Source organism: Mixophyes fleayi, chromosome 7, assembly GCF_038048845.1.
Source record: "Mixophyes fleayi isolate aMixFle1 chromosome 7, aMixFle1.hap1, whole genome shotgun sequence".
NCBI classification, from domain to species: Eukaryota; Metazoa; Chordata; class Amphibia; order Anura; family Limnodynastidae; genus Mixophyes; species Mixophyes fleayi.
The window spans coordinates 1,311,612-1,325,774 of NC_134408.1; the positions used below are offsets into that span (position 1 = coordinate 1,311,612).

The following is a 14,163-nucleotide window of genomic DNA, read 5'->3' on the forward strand; positions in this document are numbered from 1 at the left end:
TGTGTTAAATGTTCCAAATTAATTAAAACACACAAAAAGGTCAAAGTGGATTATCGGCACAGGCAGTACATTGCACACTTATAACTAGACATTGTATTGTGATAATATTAGACAACAATATATTTCACTAAATTTACCTGAAAAAAACTACAACTCTTTGCTTATGTTCTGAATTTCTATCTGACACCTGGGGTTCATGTAACTGGATCTCTGGGAAGTATCTTCTTTATGGTCAGTGTTTGTATCTGAAAATGTGGGTCTCATCTGATGGGTGTAGATTATACCACTGTCCTTCTGGACAGTTTGATTCACTTAGAAAGGGAATCAGTCAGTTAGGGAATGTTTTAATTGAAGAGAGATTTTCAACCCCTTCTCTCTGTGTGTTCCTGTGGTCTATCGTCCCCTGGACCAAACCAACAATTCCTGGAATATTTCTCTGATCAGCTTACTCATTTCTTATCTGTGACATCCCTGCAATCATCACAGGTGATTTTCAACATCCTTATCAATTATCGATATTCTCCTTCTGCCTCTAAATTACTATCTATAACTTCCTTTCCTAGACTCAGTGAAATGACTCTTCTACTCATTGGGATGGCCACTGCCTTAATCTTGCTTTCTCCAGACTTTGGGAAGTTCCTGATTTCTTAAATACTAAGAAAACACTAAGGAAATACACTGCTTCAAAAACTCCCCTACAAAGCAGATAATTGGAGAAAGTCTTGTATATTTCATGATTTCCTGACATATACTGCTAAATACCACTCCTATCGAAAAGATCTGAACACTGCCAAAAATACATACTAGAAGCCAATCTCCTATCTCTGCTAAGGCTTCTAATTCCAAACTCTTCTTTACTACATTTAAATCTTTTATCAACCCTCCTACCCCAATCCCGATGATGACCATCTCTGTCCAAGGTCTTGACAAGATTCGACATTAAAGCCTCTTCCCCTACCAACAACATGCTCCTTTCCTTTCCTGCAACCTCTAACACCAATATCCCTTGATAAAGTCTGGGAGAGCATAAAATGGTTTATTACTATTATTAATACACCATCTCTAACTGCAGAGCATTAATTATATGGCTTTAACAGCGCTGACTGCGGGAGGACCGGAATCCCGAGGACATGAAAGCAGCAAACTGCATGGCTGGCTGAAGCAGCTGTCTATTGGGTGGAAGGAAGGGGAACACGAGTTCTCAGCCAAAGTCATCGGAGAAACATCCCTCAATAATTGAAGAACCCCACCACAGAGTGGATCTGGAGAGCAGCCTATTAAACTGCAGTCTTCTCCATTACTAAGTATGTATGTTTGTATAATTTCTACGCTATTTGTGCCAATCTACATTGTGTATAAATACCTAGTACTCATGGGTCATGATACATATTGTATTTTCTATAATTTCTATATTTACTGACATTCCATATACATATTAATGTGTAAATATTCACCTATCAAAACACATCACCTGCTTTATCAAGATGCACCATTTCCACCCACTACAAGAACTAGGTCTAGGAGACCATTCGTTATACATAATACAGATCATACTTCATGCCATCCACAAATATATGTCATAATTTGAGTGCTGAATGTCCTTCTGTATATGTCTACGGCTCACCCCTCATTCTCTAAAGCACATTTGCCTAGCTCTACTGACCCGGAAACTAGAGCTAAGCTATCTAAAAACTCTGGTTAGGAACGTTTGCAATAAGGGGTACAGTTCTCATGGACTTTTCAAACCAAAGAAGTCATTTGTCATTTGAAAGAGCTTTTCAAACTGCCCTTGTATTGGCACATTCTGATCCTATTGGAGCTTGGTGGCTGATGACTCTGAAACTGCGGTGAAGGCTGAGTTGTCACAGATAAAAGGGTATAATCAGATATTACATTTATGTAACTACTTTTCTAAAAAGATGCTTCCTGCTGAATACTTGTTCAGTAGCAGATCAAAAATTGTTGGCTATTCATCTGGGTTTACAGGAATGGAGATAACTTCTGGAGGGGGCTAGAATGCCTGTTTACATTTTAACCAATCACAGGAATTTGGAATATTTGAAAGCTGCCAAAAAACTGAGTTCTTGCCAAGCCAGAAGGGCTTTATTTTTTACTAGGTTTAATTTCATTGTAACTTATAGACCGGCCTCATAACAGGAAGTCAGATATCCTGCCCAGACATTTTGAAGGCTCACAGGGTAATTCCTATAAAAAAACAACATGCCTCAACACACATTAAACTTCATGGACATGATGAGTTCATCATGGAAAACATATTGGCCTTTCATTAAGTGGACGGGGTATAGTCTTGATGAGAAGTCATGAAAACCGAAGCTCAGAACACATATTTCCCCTGTGAGACAATTAGGAGACCGACCCCTCTCGTGTCACTACTGATGACCTCCACATGTCTGTCTGAGCCACAGCATACAGTCATCTGGCTGATCATTAGGAAACCAGCTCTGATATATATTGTGTTGGGGTTCATTTCCCAATGACCGACTGTTAAAATTCAAACCTGCATATAATAAAAGTGGTCACTGATCTGACTGGTGGTTAGAGAAAGAGCTGTGTGACTTACAGGACTGTACATAGGAATGACTTGTACTCTGTATAAGAACTATCTGAGATATATAGGATGCGTTACCTGCACATCCTTCTGCCTGAAGGACGTCATCACTCTGGTAACAAAAGTTATCATTCTAGTGAAGTCTGGTGAACGGACACTGCCAGATCCATCAATGAGGAAGACGATATCCAGACCGAAGACACCGCACTCTGCAGAGAGAGGACATAAATCCTCAGCTAGAAATCATTTGGTTTTATTACACAGTGATTATGTTACACAGTATATTCACAGTATAACCTTCCTATATACAGAATGTCACTGAGGAATGAATGCATATTGTGTGGAGCTAAATAGTGTTACAATGAGGGTAGTAGAAGAAGTGGCGGCATGACGTACCCCTGTATATCCCCACTTTCACCACTGTGTATATATATATATATATATATATATATATATATATACACACACATATCTATACAATATAAATACAAATATGCATGTATATATACACACAGTGGTGGAAGTGAGGGATATACAGGGGTACGTCATGCCACCACTTCTCACACTGCCCTCATTGTAACACTGGCATTTCATAGTTGCCTGCTCTCCCAGAATGTCCAGGAGACTCTCAAATTTTTGGGAGTTCTCCGAGAAAAGCAGGCAATCCTCCCGGAGACAGCAATCTCCGTTGGTGAAGTGGAAGGGGGTGGGGCTAAACGTGTCATTGTGGCCCCACCCCCTGCTTGAAATTGGTCAAAAATGGAAAGATTGACAGGGGCAGGGCCTAACGACACTATTCGTGTGACCACGCCCCTTCGACGGACCCCCTCCTGGACAGCTTATTTTAAAAGTCTTAAGGACAAAGCCCCCTGGATAAATTATAGAGCTATTCCTATTACACGTCAGGAAGGGGTTATGATTCTATTGCCAGGAAAAACTTGATAATAGAAGACACCTATTCGACATTAAGAAGGAAACTTGGTTTCTTGATTTCTGAACAGGGAGATGGTGGGGAAACCTCCCGGGTGAAGACTCAGATGAGGGAAGTACAGTATAACCATTTTGCTTCCTTGATTCTGGAGAGGGATTATGGGAAATACCACTCACCCGACTCCTACCAGAGTTGTAGAAGTGCGGTAGATGCTAAGGAGGTCAGGGACTTGTACAATACTGAGGGTGTTCTTAGGGCAGATAAGGCGGGCATCCTTCATCATCATCATCATCAGTTATTTATATAGCGCCAACATATTCCGTAGCGCTTTACAATTGGGGACAAACGTAATAAACTAATAAACAAACTGGGTAAAACAGACAAAGAGGTGAGAAGGCCCTGCTCGCAAGCTTACAATCTATGGGACAATGGGAGATTGACACATGAGGTTAAGTATACATTTTGCATCTTGGCCCAGCCAGACTGCAAAGGTAGGGTGACTCATAAGCTAAATGATCCTGTCACACAATAATGTTGGTCCGGGGGTAGTTGTCTTGTGTGAAATTGTGTAACAGGCTAAAGGTAGTGAGGTTAAGATGGTGGTTGAGGAATATTATACGCTTGTCTGAATAGGTAGGTTTTCAGAGAACGCTTGAAAGTTTGTAGAACAGAGGAGAGTCTTATTGTGCGAGGGAGAGAGTTCCATAGAGTGGGTGCAGCCCGAAAAAAGTCCTGTAACCGGGAATGGGAGGATGTAATGAGGGTGGATGAGAGACGCAGATCTTTTGCAGACCGGAGTTGCCGAGTTGGGAGATATTTTGAGACAAGAGAGGAGATGTATGTTGGTGCAGCTTTGTTGATGGCCTTGTAGGTTAGTAAAAGTATTTTATATTGGATTCGGTAGAAGACAGGCAGCCAGTGTAGAGACATACAGAGTGATTCAACAGAGGAATAGCTATTTGCAAGGAAAATCAGTCTTGCCGAAGCATGCAAAATAGATTTTAGGGGTTTGAGTCTGTTTTTGGGAAGACCAGTAAGGAGGGAATTGCAATAGTCAATGCGGGAGATGATTAGTGCATGAATTAAGGTTTTAGCAGTGTCTTGTGTGAGATATGTGCGGATTCTGGAAATGTTCCTTGGTGTTGTACAGTCCTTCTACTTTGATCTCTTGTCTGTGAACTCACTTGACAGACCGAAGATAGACCAGTTCCTGAAGGAAATACCTGGCCTTGAGGACCTGAGCAGTTCACTTGAAACTTTGGGCAGTGACATAACGGTGGATGAAGTCAGAATGGCCATATATGGATTGTCTATTAGGAAATCTCCAGGTCCGGATGGGTTAACCTCTGAATTCATTAACATTTTTGGCGACATTCTGGCTCCATGCTTGGTGATTTTTAATAAGAGCTTGGAAAGAGGTTTACTGCCTCCCTCCGTGAGGGTTTCTGCCCTAATTTTATTGTCTAAGGGGAAGGACAAGTCGTATATTGAGAACTGGAGCCTCATAGCCCTTCTCAATACTGACAGAAAGATTTTGGTGCTTTATAATAGACTGTTGCAGATCTCCATTGAAATGCTCTCCTCCTCGCAGCACCGTGAAGGGCCGAAGCACTTTTAGCGCTGTCCTTGGTGTCCGGGAGGCCATTGAGCGTTGTTGGGCTGAGAAGTGGGGAAAGTATCTTTTAGCCTTAGATCAGTTGAAGGCCTTTGAACCACGAGTACCTATGGGCTCTGCTTCTGAGGTATGGTTTTCCAGTGCAGCTGTTAGATTGACTTTGTACTATTTACAGACAGGCCGAAAGCTTTTCTCTTGTTAAGGTTGGGTGGGTCTTGTTGCCAGAATCTTTATGGGCCAGGGTTTACACAGTTTTCTTCCGTTTACTTTGGGGGAATAGGCTGAACCTAGTCAAGCGTGCTGTGACCTATAGATCGAGGAAGGTAGGTGGCCTGGGGATGGTTAACCCAGTGTTATTCTTTCTAACAACTATACAGTTTAAAGTTTCATCTTAGTAGTCTCTTCCTTGAGACCCCTCCTCAATGGGTAGGTGGCTTCAGGGCATCGGTGGATCCCTTACTTAATGACTGAATAAATGGAGGCAAAGAGCTTTTGGGTTCCTCATGGATACCTCCTGGCCTATGTGTCTCTGGGATTGAAGGTAACAAAGAGTTGGGGCCTGGAGGTGGGGGAAGTCAGGAACTCTTCTAGAAGGGAGTTAGAGAGGAGAATTCCTCCCTCGCACTTCTGGGTTCAGTTGTCACTAAGAGACTGCCCAGGCTATGTTTGTTGGTTAATGTTAATTCAGGGAGGGTTCCTCTCAAGTTTTGGGACATTGACTACTCTCTTTCCATAGTAGATTCTATGTGACGGGGAACTTAAAGTTTAGAAATGCCGATGATTGTGGCTGCCCCCGGCAGGAGTGTCTGGGGGAGGAAAAGACCATGGACCATTTTTTGCTTGAGTGCCCCTTCAACCTAGAGGTTTACAAGAGGGTTTCCGGTGTTTTGGGTATTCTGTGCCTTTTGGGGCTTAGTTACCCTGAATGGGTTTATGGAGCATTCAAGGATAGGTGTCGGGACTTTGAGTTAAGCACTATTTTTTTAGTTAGTTCAGTAACTAGATACTTCACTTGGAACGCAAGGTGTCAGATTTCTATCAGACAAATGGTCCTCCCTTGTGAAATAGTGGCGGGTGATATTCTGCATTAGGTATGGAAGATTAGGGATATAGAGAGGCGCCGGATGGTCAATACAAACTGCGTCAGGCTATGGCGAGTTCTGAGGCCTCCGTAAGGGATCCAAAGTCCAGTATACTTCTCTATCTTAGTCTATCTTTTCTGCACTCCCAATAGATTTTCTGTGATACCAGTAGGTTTTGCATATGTCTACAAGCTTCGATTGCTTCTTCATTGTTTGAAACTGTAAATATTTATTATATGGATTGTGATATGGTTTGATATGTTTTGTAATTTGCTTATTTGGTGTAGGTAACCTTATATGATTTTATGCTATGTTTTTATTATATTTATCACAGACTTATGCTGGACTTTTAAGGGGAATTAACCCCTGATATTTATGGTTTTTAAGTTCTTCTACGTTTGGGTGCTACACTTGTTTAGTTTGTCTGTATTAGGTTGCAAGTTTAAATAAAATAACATTAGGAGAAATTGCAGTATGACATACCCACGTACACCCCCCACTTCCACCAATGTATGTAAATATATATATATATAATGTAAGTAACTGGAATGTGATAATGTTACAATGAAGGCAGTAGGAGAAGTGGCGGTATTACATACCACCGTATACCCCCCACTTCCACTGATGTTACATTTATTTTTTATTTTTCTTAATTTTAATTAAATTTTGGATTTGGATATTTTTAGTGCTGACCAACTGTTAGCTGAAGGACGATATTTAAAAAAGTACACACCATTCCTTATATTTGCCATATACTCCTGAGGAAGGGTACCAGACCACCTGGAAATCTGTTAGTTTTTAAAAGGTAACTTCCCTCAAAAATTTTGTTGTCTGGTTAAAATGATTATGGTGAGTTCTACAACTATTTGGAATAACTCCGGATACTTGAAAAAGGCTTCTGCATGAAATTGCCCGTTTTAAATGTAGACACAAATTGTTGTTGGCATTTGACAGATAAGCTGTGAATAATGGACTTTACATAGTAACATTTGTAACCATGGAAACAAACAATTAAGTCCACAGTTTAGTTCCAGCTGGTTCACAAACATTGAGGGGACAGTGAATTATGGGTTGTCTGATTGTCTGATTGTAGCCGCGGAGACCTTTGGGTGGTCTTGCTGATTGGTGTCTGGAATGGTCTTGTTCTCTATTTTTAGTTCCCAGGATGAGGTGCTAGTGGTTTGGGAAGTGAGATGCTAAGATGTACTGGAAAGTGAGAAATAAAATGAAATATGTGAAATAAATAATGACGACTCCTCCCAAACATAATAGTGACATAGAAAAATCACTCACAAGACTCAAAACCAAATGGATATACATACTGAAAACACTCACACCAAATGGCCTCAACACAGATATAGACCTATGAAGATCCTGCTAACCCCAAACGTATTCTCGCACCCACACACCAACACCGTCCCAGAATGTGATTACAACATACCTGCTGGGTCCAAAACTCCTTACACCTCACACACTACTCCCACGTCTATAACCCAGAATAATACAAGACCAGGACTTTAATCCCAGACATCACTATAAGCACAACTTACAACAGTGAACCTATGTACAATGTAATACATAGAATGACCACCTCAATGCCATACAATGTACAACATGAAGATCCCACAACCTACTCACCACCCATCATCTTACCAATGGCCTATGGGTCGTGATCTCACCTCGTTTTAAATATTCATATTTTATATTATTTTATACATCGGTCATTTGGGGGTAATGTGACACAGTGAGAACTTCACCCCCAGAGGATCTCCTGTTATCATCATAAGGATCTATGAGATTTACACACATGAAGTTTGGAAAGGCTGACAGTCTGTTCTCCTCACGTGAGGGTCATACTATCATCATCATCATCTATACTATATGATTTATTACGATTTTTCACTTCTATACAGAACTTCACTATATACACGTTTTCTTTTAGAGATTCCAACGATCCAAGGATCATTTGGAGCAAAGTTGGCTGAAAAAAAATAAATCCACATTCAGTATTTTGATTAGGAGATTAATATGTGTTATATTTGGCTGCTCTTGTTTTCATATTTGACATTAATTGTACTGTTTTATGCTCCGTTTTGTATTTAGTGTTTAGCGTCACTACTAGATTTTCCTATTTATTATTTAACTTCACTAATGCACAAAATGACTAAACTAAACTACTTACAGGACTTTCCACTAAGATTCCTGCTACACCTCACAGCCTGCACACACAATTATACACCCAAAACAACAACCACTGGGTTTGGACATACACACAGCTTGATTTATCCCTTGATCAATTTATATGTTTGTCTGTTTGTTTATTATTTTCATTACTTTTATCATTTACTCTTTACATCACCCTGTCCTTTCTGACCAATTACTTTATATAACCATTTACATCCTCACCTTCCAAAACGTATCCCTAGTCCCAATCTGCTTTCCACTTACACCAGACACCTATACATCTCCTCACACTTTTATTTCTATCTGTACATAAATCTAACATATATTCTATACTGACATCCACATTAGAAGTATCCTTTAATAATATTACCTGCTCCCATTTCACTCTCACTCCTAATACCCCTATACTTACTCCACAATATCTACCCCTTATTCACATCCTTGTCCCACCCACATACACCATATATCCTGCCACTCACACATCACACTTGTATCTTATCCATATACTCACCAAACACCACTCACCCCTATACATTACTAAACTAGATTTCTCATCCCCCTTTCTTAATTTTATTTAATTTTATTACATATTATACACATTCTATTGTATATCTTTCATTCTACATATATTTTATAATCTATCTGTTATACATTTTCATCTATCCTACTTTTATTTTTATTCTACATTTTATTCATTCATTACTATGTATTTTATTATTATTATTATTATTATTATTATTATTTGTTTATTTAAACTTAGTATTTTTGATGGCCACAGTTACAATTAGTGTAATGATACAATAACAAAAGAACATACAGCTAAAGGTCCATGTTTTAAAAATGTAAACAAGGACCAGATGAGGGGAGGAGAGGAGGGGAAAAATTCACGGATAGTGAGTAGGTGCTAGCGGGTACAGGAACCAAGACACGGAGAAACCTGTTCTCTAAAATCAGTGGGTTGAGCTAGATGGGAAGAAAGGTGTCAGACAGGGCCGCTCAACGGGAAGTGGGGCCCATATGTAGGGAAAAGATTTGGTATTTTTATTTTTGCCTTATTTTATTTTTACTTTATATTTGGAAAATATTTCAAAACTAATTTCTCGTCTTTACTGTATCTCTCATTTTCCAGTACTCGTATGTGTCCCCTTTCTCAATTCCCAAACCACCATCATCTAAACACAACTGGACACCAACACCATCCATGACCTCAATCAACAGGACCACTCACGGTGCTCCGCGGCTACGATCAGATAAGTATCACTACTTCTAGGACACAGTGTTTCTGTAACGCATACTATACTCCCTACCCACAATGCTCAGCGCATTAGTATATCTAAGACTGAATTATGAGTGATACCAGCAAATTGTACAGCAGAAGATATAGATGATTAGATCTGTACCTGGTAGAGACGCCGGTACAGTTTCTTGTACTCTCAGGTTTCGGTCTAGCCGGTAGCAGCGCCCATTTACATAGACGTTCTGTCCACAGATTCTCTGCAGGGTTGGTCCACATGCCTGGGAAGGATAAAGAGTTTAGATGTCCAGATTCAGCAGCTGTGAAAACCAGCTAAGAGGAGCAATGAGCGGTAGCAATAATAACCGGCTAAGAGGAGCAATGAGGGGAAGCAGTAATAACCAGCTAAGAGGAGCAATGAGCGGTAGCAGTAATAACCGGCTAAGAGGAGCAATGAGGGGTAGCAGTAATAACCGGCTAAGAGGAGCAATGAGTGGTAGCAGTAATAACCGGCTAAGAGGAGCAATGAGCAGTAGCAGTAATAACCAGCTAATAGGAGCAATGAGCGGTAGCAGTAATAACCAGCTAAGAGGAGCAATGAGCAGTAGCAGTAATAACCAGCTAAGAGGAGCAATGAGCAGTAGCAGTAATAACCAGCTAATAGGAGCAATGAGCGGTAGCAGTAATAACCGGCTAAGAGGAGCAATGAGCAGTAGCAGTAATAACTAGCTAAGAGGAGCAATGAGCGGTAGCAGTAATAAACAGCTAAGAGGAGCAATGAGCAGTAGCAGTAATAACCGGCTAATAGGAGCAATGAGCGGTAGCAGTAATAACCAGCTAATAGGAGCAATGAGCGGTAGCAGTAATAACCAGCTAATAGGAGCAATGAGCGGTAGCAGTAATAACCGGCTAAGAGGAGCAATGAGTGGTAGCAGTAATAACCTGCTAAGAGGAGCAATGAGCGGTAGCAGTAATAACCAGCTAAGAGGAGCAATGAGTGGTAGCAGTAATAACCAGCTAAGAGGAGCAATGAGCGGTAGCAGTAATAACCAGCTAAGAGGAGCAATGAGCGGTAGCAATAATAACCAGCTAAGAGGAGCAATGAGCGGTAGCAGTAATAACTAGCTAAGAGGAGCAATGAGCAGTAGCAGTAATAACCAGCTAAGAGGAGCAATGAGCAGTAGCAGTAATAACCGGCTAATAGGAGCAATGAGCGGTAGCAGTAATAACCAGCTAAGAGGAGCAATGAGCAGTAGCAGTAATAACCAGCTAAGAGGAGCAATGAGCGGTAGCAGTAATAACCAGCTAAGAGGAGCAATGAGCAGTAGCAGTAATAACCGGCTAATAGGAGCAATGAGCGGTAGCAGTAATAACCAGCTAAGAGGAGCAATGAGCGGTAGCAGTAATAACCAGCTAAGAGGAGCAATGAGCAGTAGCAGTAATAACCAGCTAAGAGGAGCAATGAGGGGAAGCAGTAATAACCAGCTAAGAGGAGCAATGAGCAGTAGCAGTAATAACCAGCTAATAGGAGCAATGAGCGGTAGCAGTAATAACCAGCTAAGAGGAGCAATGAGTGGTAGCAGTAATAACCAGCTAAGAGGAGCAATGAGCGGTAGCAGTAATAACCAGCTAAGAGGAGCAATGAGAGGAAGCAGTAATAACCGGCTAAGAGGAGCAATGAGGGGAAGCAGTAATAACCAGCTAAGAGGAGCAATGAGCAGTAGCAGTAATAACCAGCTAAGAGGAGCAATGAGCGGTAGCAGTAATAACCAGCTAAGAGGAGCAATGAGCAGTAGCAGTAATAACCAGCTAAGAGGAGCAATGAGCGGTAGCAGTAATAACCAGCTAATAGGAGCAATGAGCGGTAGCAGTAATAACTAGCTGAGAGGAGCAATGAGCAGTAGCAGTAATAACTAGCTGAGAGGAGCAATGAGCGGTAGCAGTAATAACCAGCTAATAGGAGCAATGAGCAGTAGCAGTAATAACCGGCTAATAGGAGCAATGAGCGGTAGCAGTAATAACCGGCTAATAGGAGCAATGAGCGGTAGCAGTAATAACCGGCTAAGAGGAGCAATGAGCGGTAGCAGTAATAACCGGCTAAGAGGAGCAATGAGCGGTAACAGTAATAACCAGCTAATAGGAGCAATGAGAGGAAGCAGTAATAACCGGATAAGAGGAGCAATGAGAGGAAGCAGTAATAACCGGCTAAGAGGAGCAATGAGAGGAAGCAGTAATAACCGGCTAAGAGGAGCAATGAGCGGTAGCAGTAATAACCAGCTAATAGGAGCAATGAGGGGTAGCAGTAATAACTAGCTAAGAGGAGCAATGAGTGGTAGCAGTAATAACCAGCTAAGAGGAGCAATGAGCGGTAGCAGTAATAACCAGCTAAGAGGAGCAATGAGCGGTAGCAGTAATAACCGGCTAATAGGAGCAATGAGCGGTAGCAGTAATAACCAGCTAAGAGGAGCAATGAGCAGTAGCAGTAATAACCAGCTAAGAGGAGCAATGAGCGGTAGCAGTAATAACCAGCTAAGAGGAGCAATGAGCAGTAGCAGTAATAACCGGCTAATAGGAGCAATGAGCGGTAGCAGTAATAACCAGCTAAGAGGAGCAATGAGCAGTAGCAGTAATAACCGGCTAATAGGAGCAATGAGGGGTAGCAGTAATAACCAGCTAAGAGGAGCAATGAGCAGTAGCAGTAATAACCAGCTAAGAGGAGCAATGAGGGGAAGCAGTAATAACCAGCTAATAGGAGCAATGAGGGGTAGCAGTAATAACTAGCTAAGAGGAGCAATGAGTGGTAGCAGTAATAACCAGCTAAGAGGAGCAATGAGTGGTAGCAGTAATAACCAGCTAAGAGGAACAATGAGGGGTAGCAGTAATAACCAGCTAAGAGGAGCAATGAGGGGTAGCAGTAATAACCAGCTAAGAGGAGCAATGAGGGGTAGCAGTAATAACCGGCTAAGAGGAGCAATGAGCAGTAGCAGTAATAACTAGCTAAGAGGAGCAATGAGCGGTAGCAGTAATAACCAGCTAAGAGGAGCAATGAGCGGTAGCAGTAATAACCGGCTAATAGGAGCAATGAGCGGTAGCAGTAATAACCAGCTAAGAGGAGCAATGAGCAGTAGCAGTAATAACCAGCTAAGAGGAGCAATGAGCGGTAGCAGTAATAACCAGCTAAGAGGAGCAATGAGCAGTAGCAGTAATAACCGGCTAATAGGAGCAATGAGCGGTAGCAGTAATAACCAGCTGAGGAGCAATGAGCAGTAGCAGTAATAACCGGCTAATAGGAGCAATGAGGGGTAGCAGTAATAACCAGCTAAGAGGAGCAATGAGCAGTAGCAGTAATAACCAGCTAAGAGGAGCAATGAGGGGAAGCAGTAATAACCAGCTAATAGGAGCAATGAGGGGTAGCAGTAATAACTAGCTAAGAGGAGCAATTAGGGGAAGCAGTAATAACCAGCTAAGAGGAGCAATGAGCGGTAGCAGTAATAACCAGCTAATAGGAGCAATGAGGGGTAGCAGTAATAACTAGCTAATAGGAGCAATGAGAGGAAGCAGTAATAACCAGCTAAGAGGAGCAATGAGCGGTAGCAGTAATAACCGGCTAATAGGAGCAATGAGGGGAAGCAGTGATAACCGGCTAATAGGAGCAATGAGGGGAAGCAGTGATAATCGGCTAAGAGGAGCAATGAGTGGTAGCAGTAATAACCAGCTAATAGGAGCAATGAGGGGTAGCAGTAATAACTAGCTAAGAGGAGCAATGAGTGGTAGCAGTAATAACCAGCTAAGAGGAGCAATGAGTGGTAGCAGTAATAACCAGCTAAGAGGAGCAATGAGGGGTAGCAGTAATAACCAGCTAAGAGGAGCAATGAGGGGTAGCAGTAATAACCAGCTAATAGGAGCAATGAGGGGAAGCAGTAATAACCGGCTAAGAGGAGCAATGAGCAGTAGCAGTAATAACCAGCTAATAGGAGCAATGAGCGGTAGCAGTAATAACCAGCTAAGAAGAGCAATGAGCGGTAGCAGTAATAACCAGCTAAGAGGAGCAATGAGCGGTAGCAGTAATAACCAGCTAAGAGGAGCAATGAGAGGAAGCAGTAATAACCGGCTAAGAGGAGCAATGAGAGGAAGCAGTAATAACCGGCTAAGAGGAGCAATGAGAGGAAGCAGTAATAACCGGCTAAGAGGAGCAATGAGTGGTAGCAGTAATAACCAGCTAATAGGAGCAATGAGCAGTAGCAGTAATAACCAGCTAATAGGAGCAATGAGTGGTAGCAGTAATAACCAGCTAAAAGGAGCAATGAGCGGTAGCAGTAATAACCAGCTAAGAGGAGCAATGAGCGGTAGCAGTAATAACCGGCTAAGAGGAGCAATGAGCGGTAGCAGTAATAACCAGCTAAGAGGAGCAATGAGGGGAATCAGTAATAACCAGCTAAGAGGAGCAATGAGGGGAATCAGTAATAACCAGCTAAGAGGAGCAATGAGCAGTAGCAGTAATAACCAGCTAAGAAGAGCAATGAGCGGTAGCAGTAATAACCAGCTAAG

The 14,163-nt window shown here is 41.8% G+C and overlaps 1 protein-coding gene across 3 annotated transcripts in view; it reads right to left on the bottom strand.

Annotated features, from left to right (window-relative positions):
• LOC142097132 (integrin alpha-M-like) overlaps positions 1-14,163 on the bottom strand; it is a 75,032-nt gene that overhangs the window by 41,294 nt on the left and 19,575 nt on the right. For all 3 annotated transcript variants that reach the window (XM_075178736.1, XM_075178737.1, XM_075178735.1), the window contains exons 5-6: positions 9,782-9,896; positions 2,648-2,778 (exon numbers count right to left, since the gene is read on the bottom strand). In XM_075178736.1, the coding sequence (XP_075034837.1) occupies positions 2,648-2,778; positions 9,782-9,896 (246 nt within the window). The remainder of the gene's footprint in view (positions 1-2,647; positions 2,779-9,781; positions 9,897-14,163) is intronic.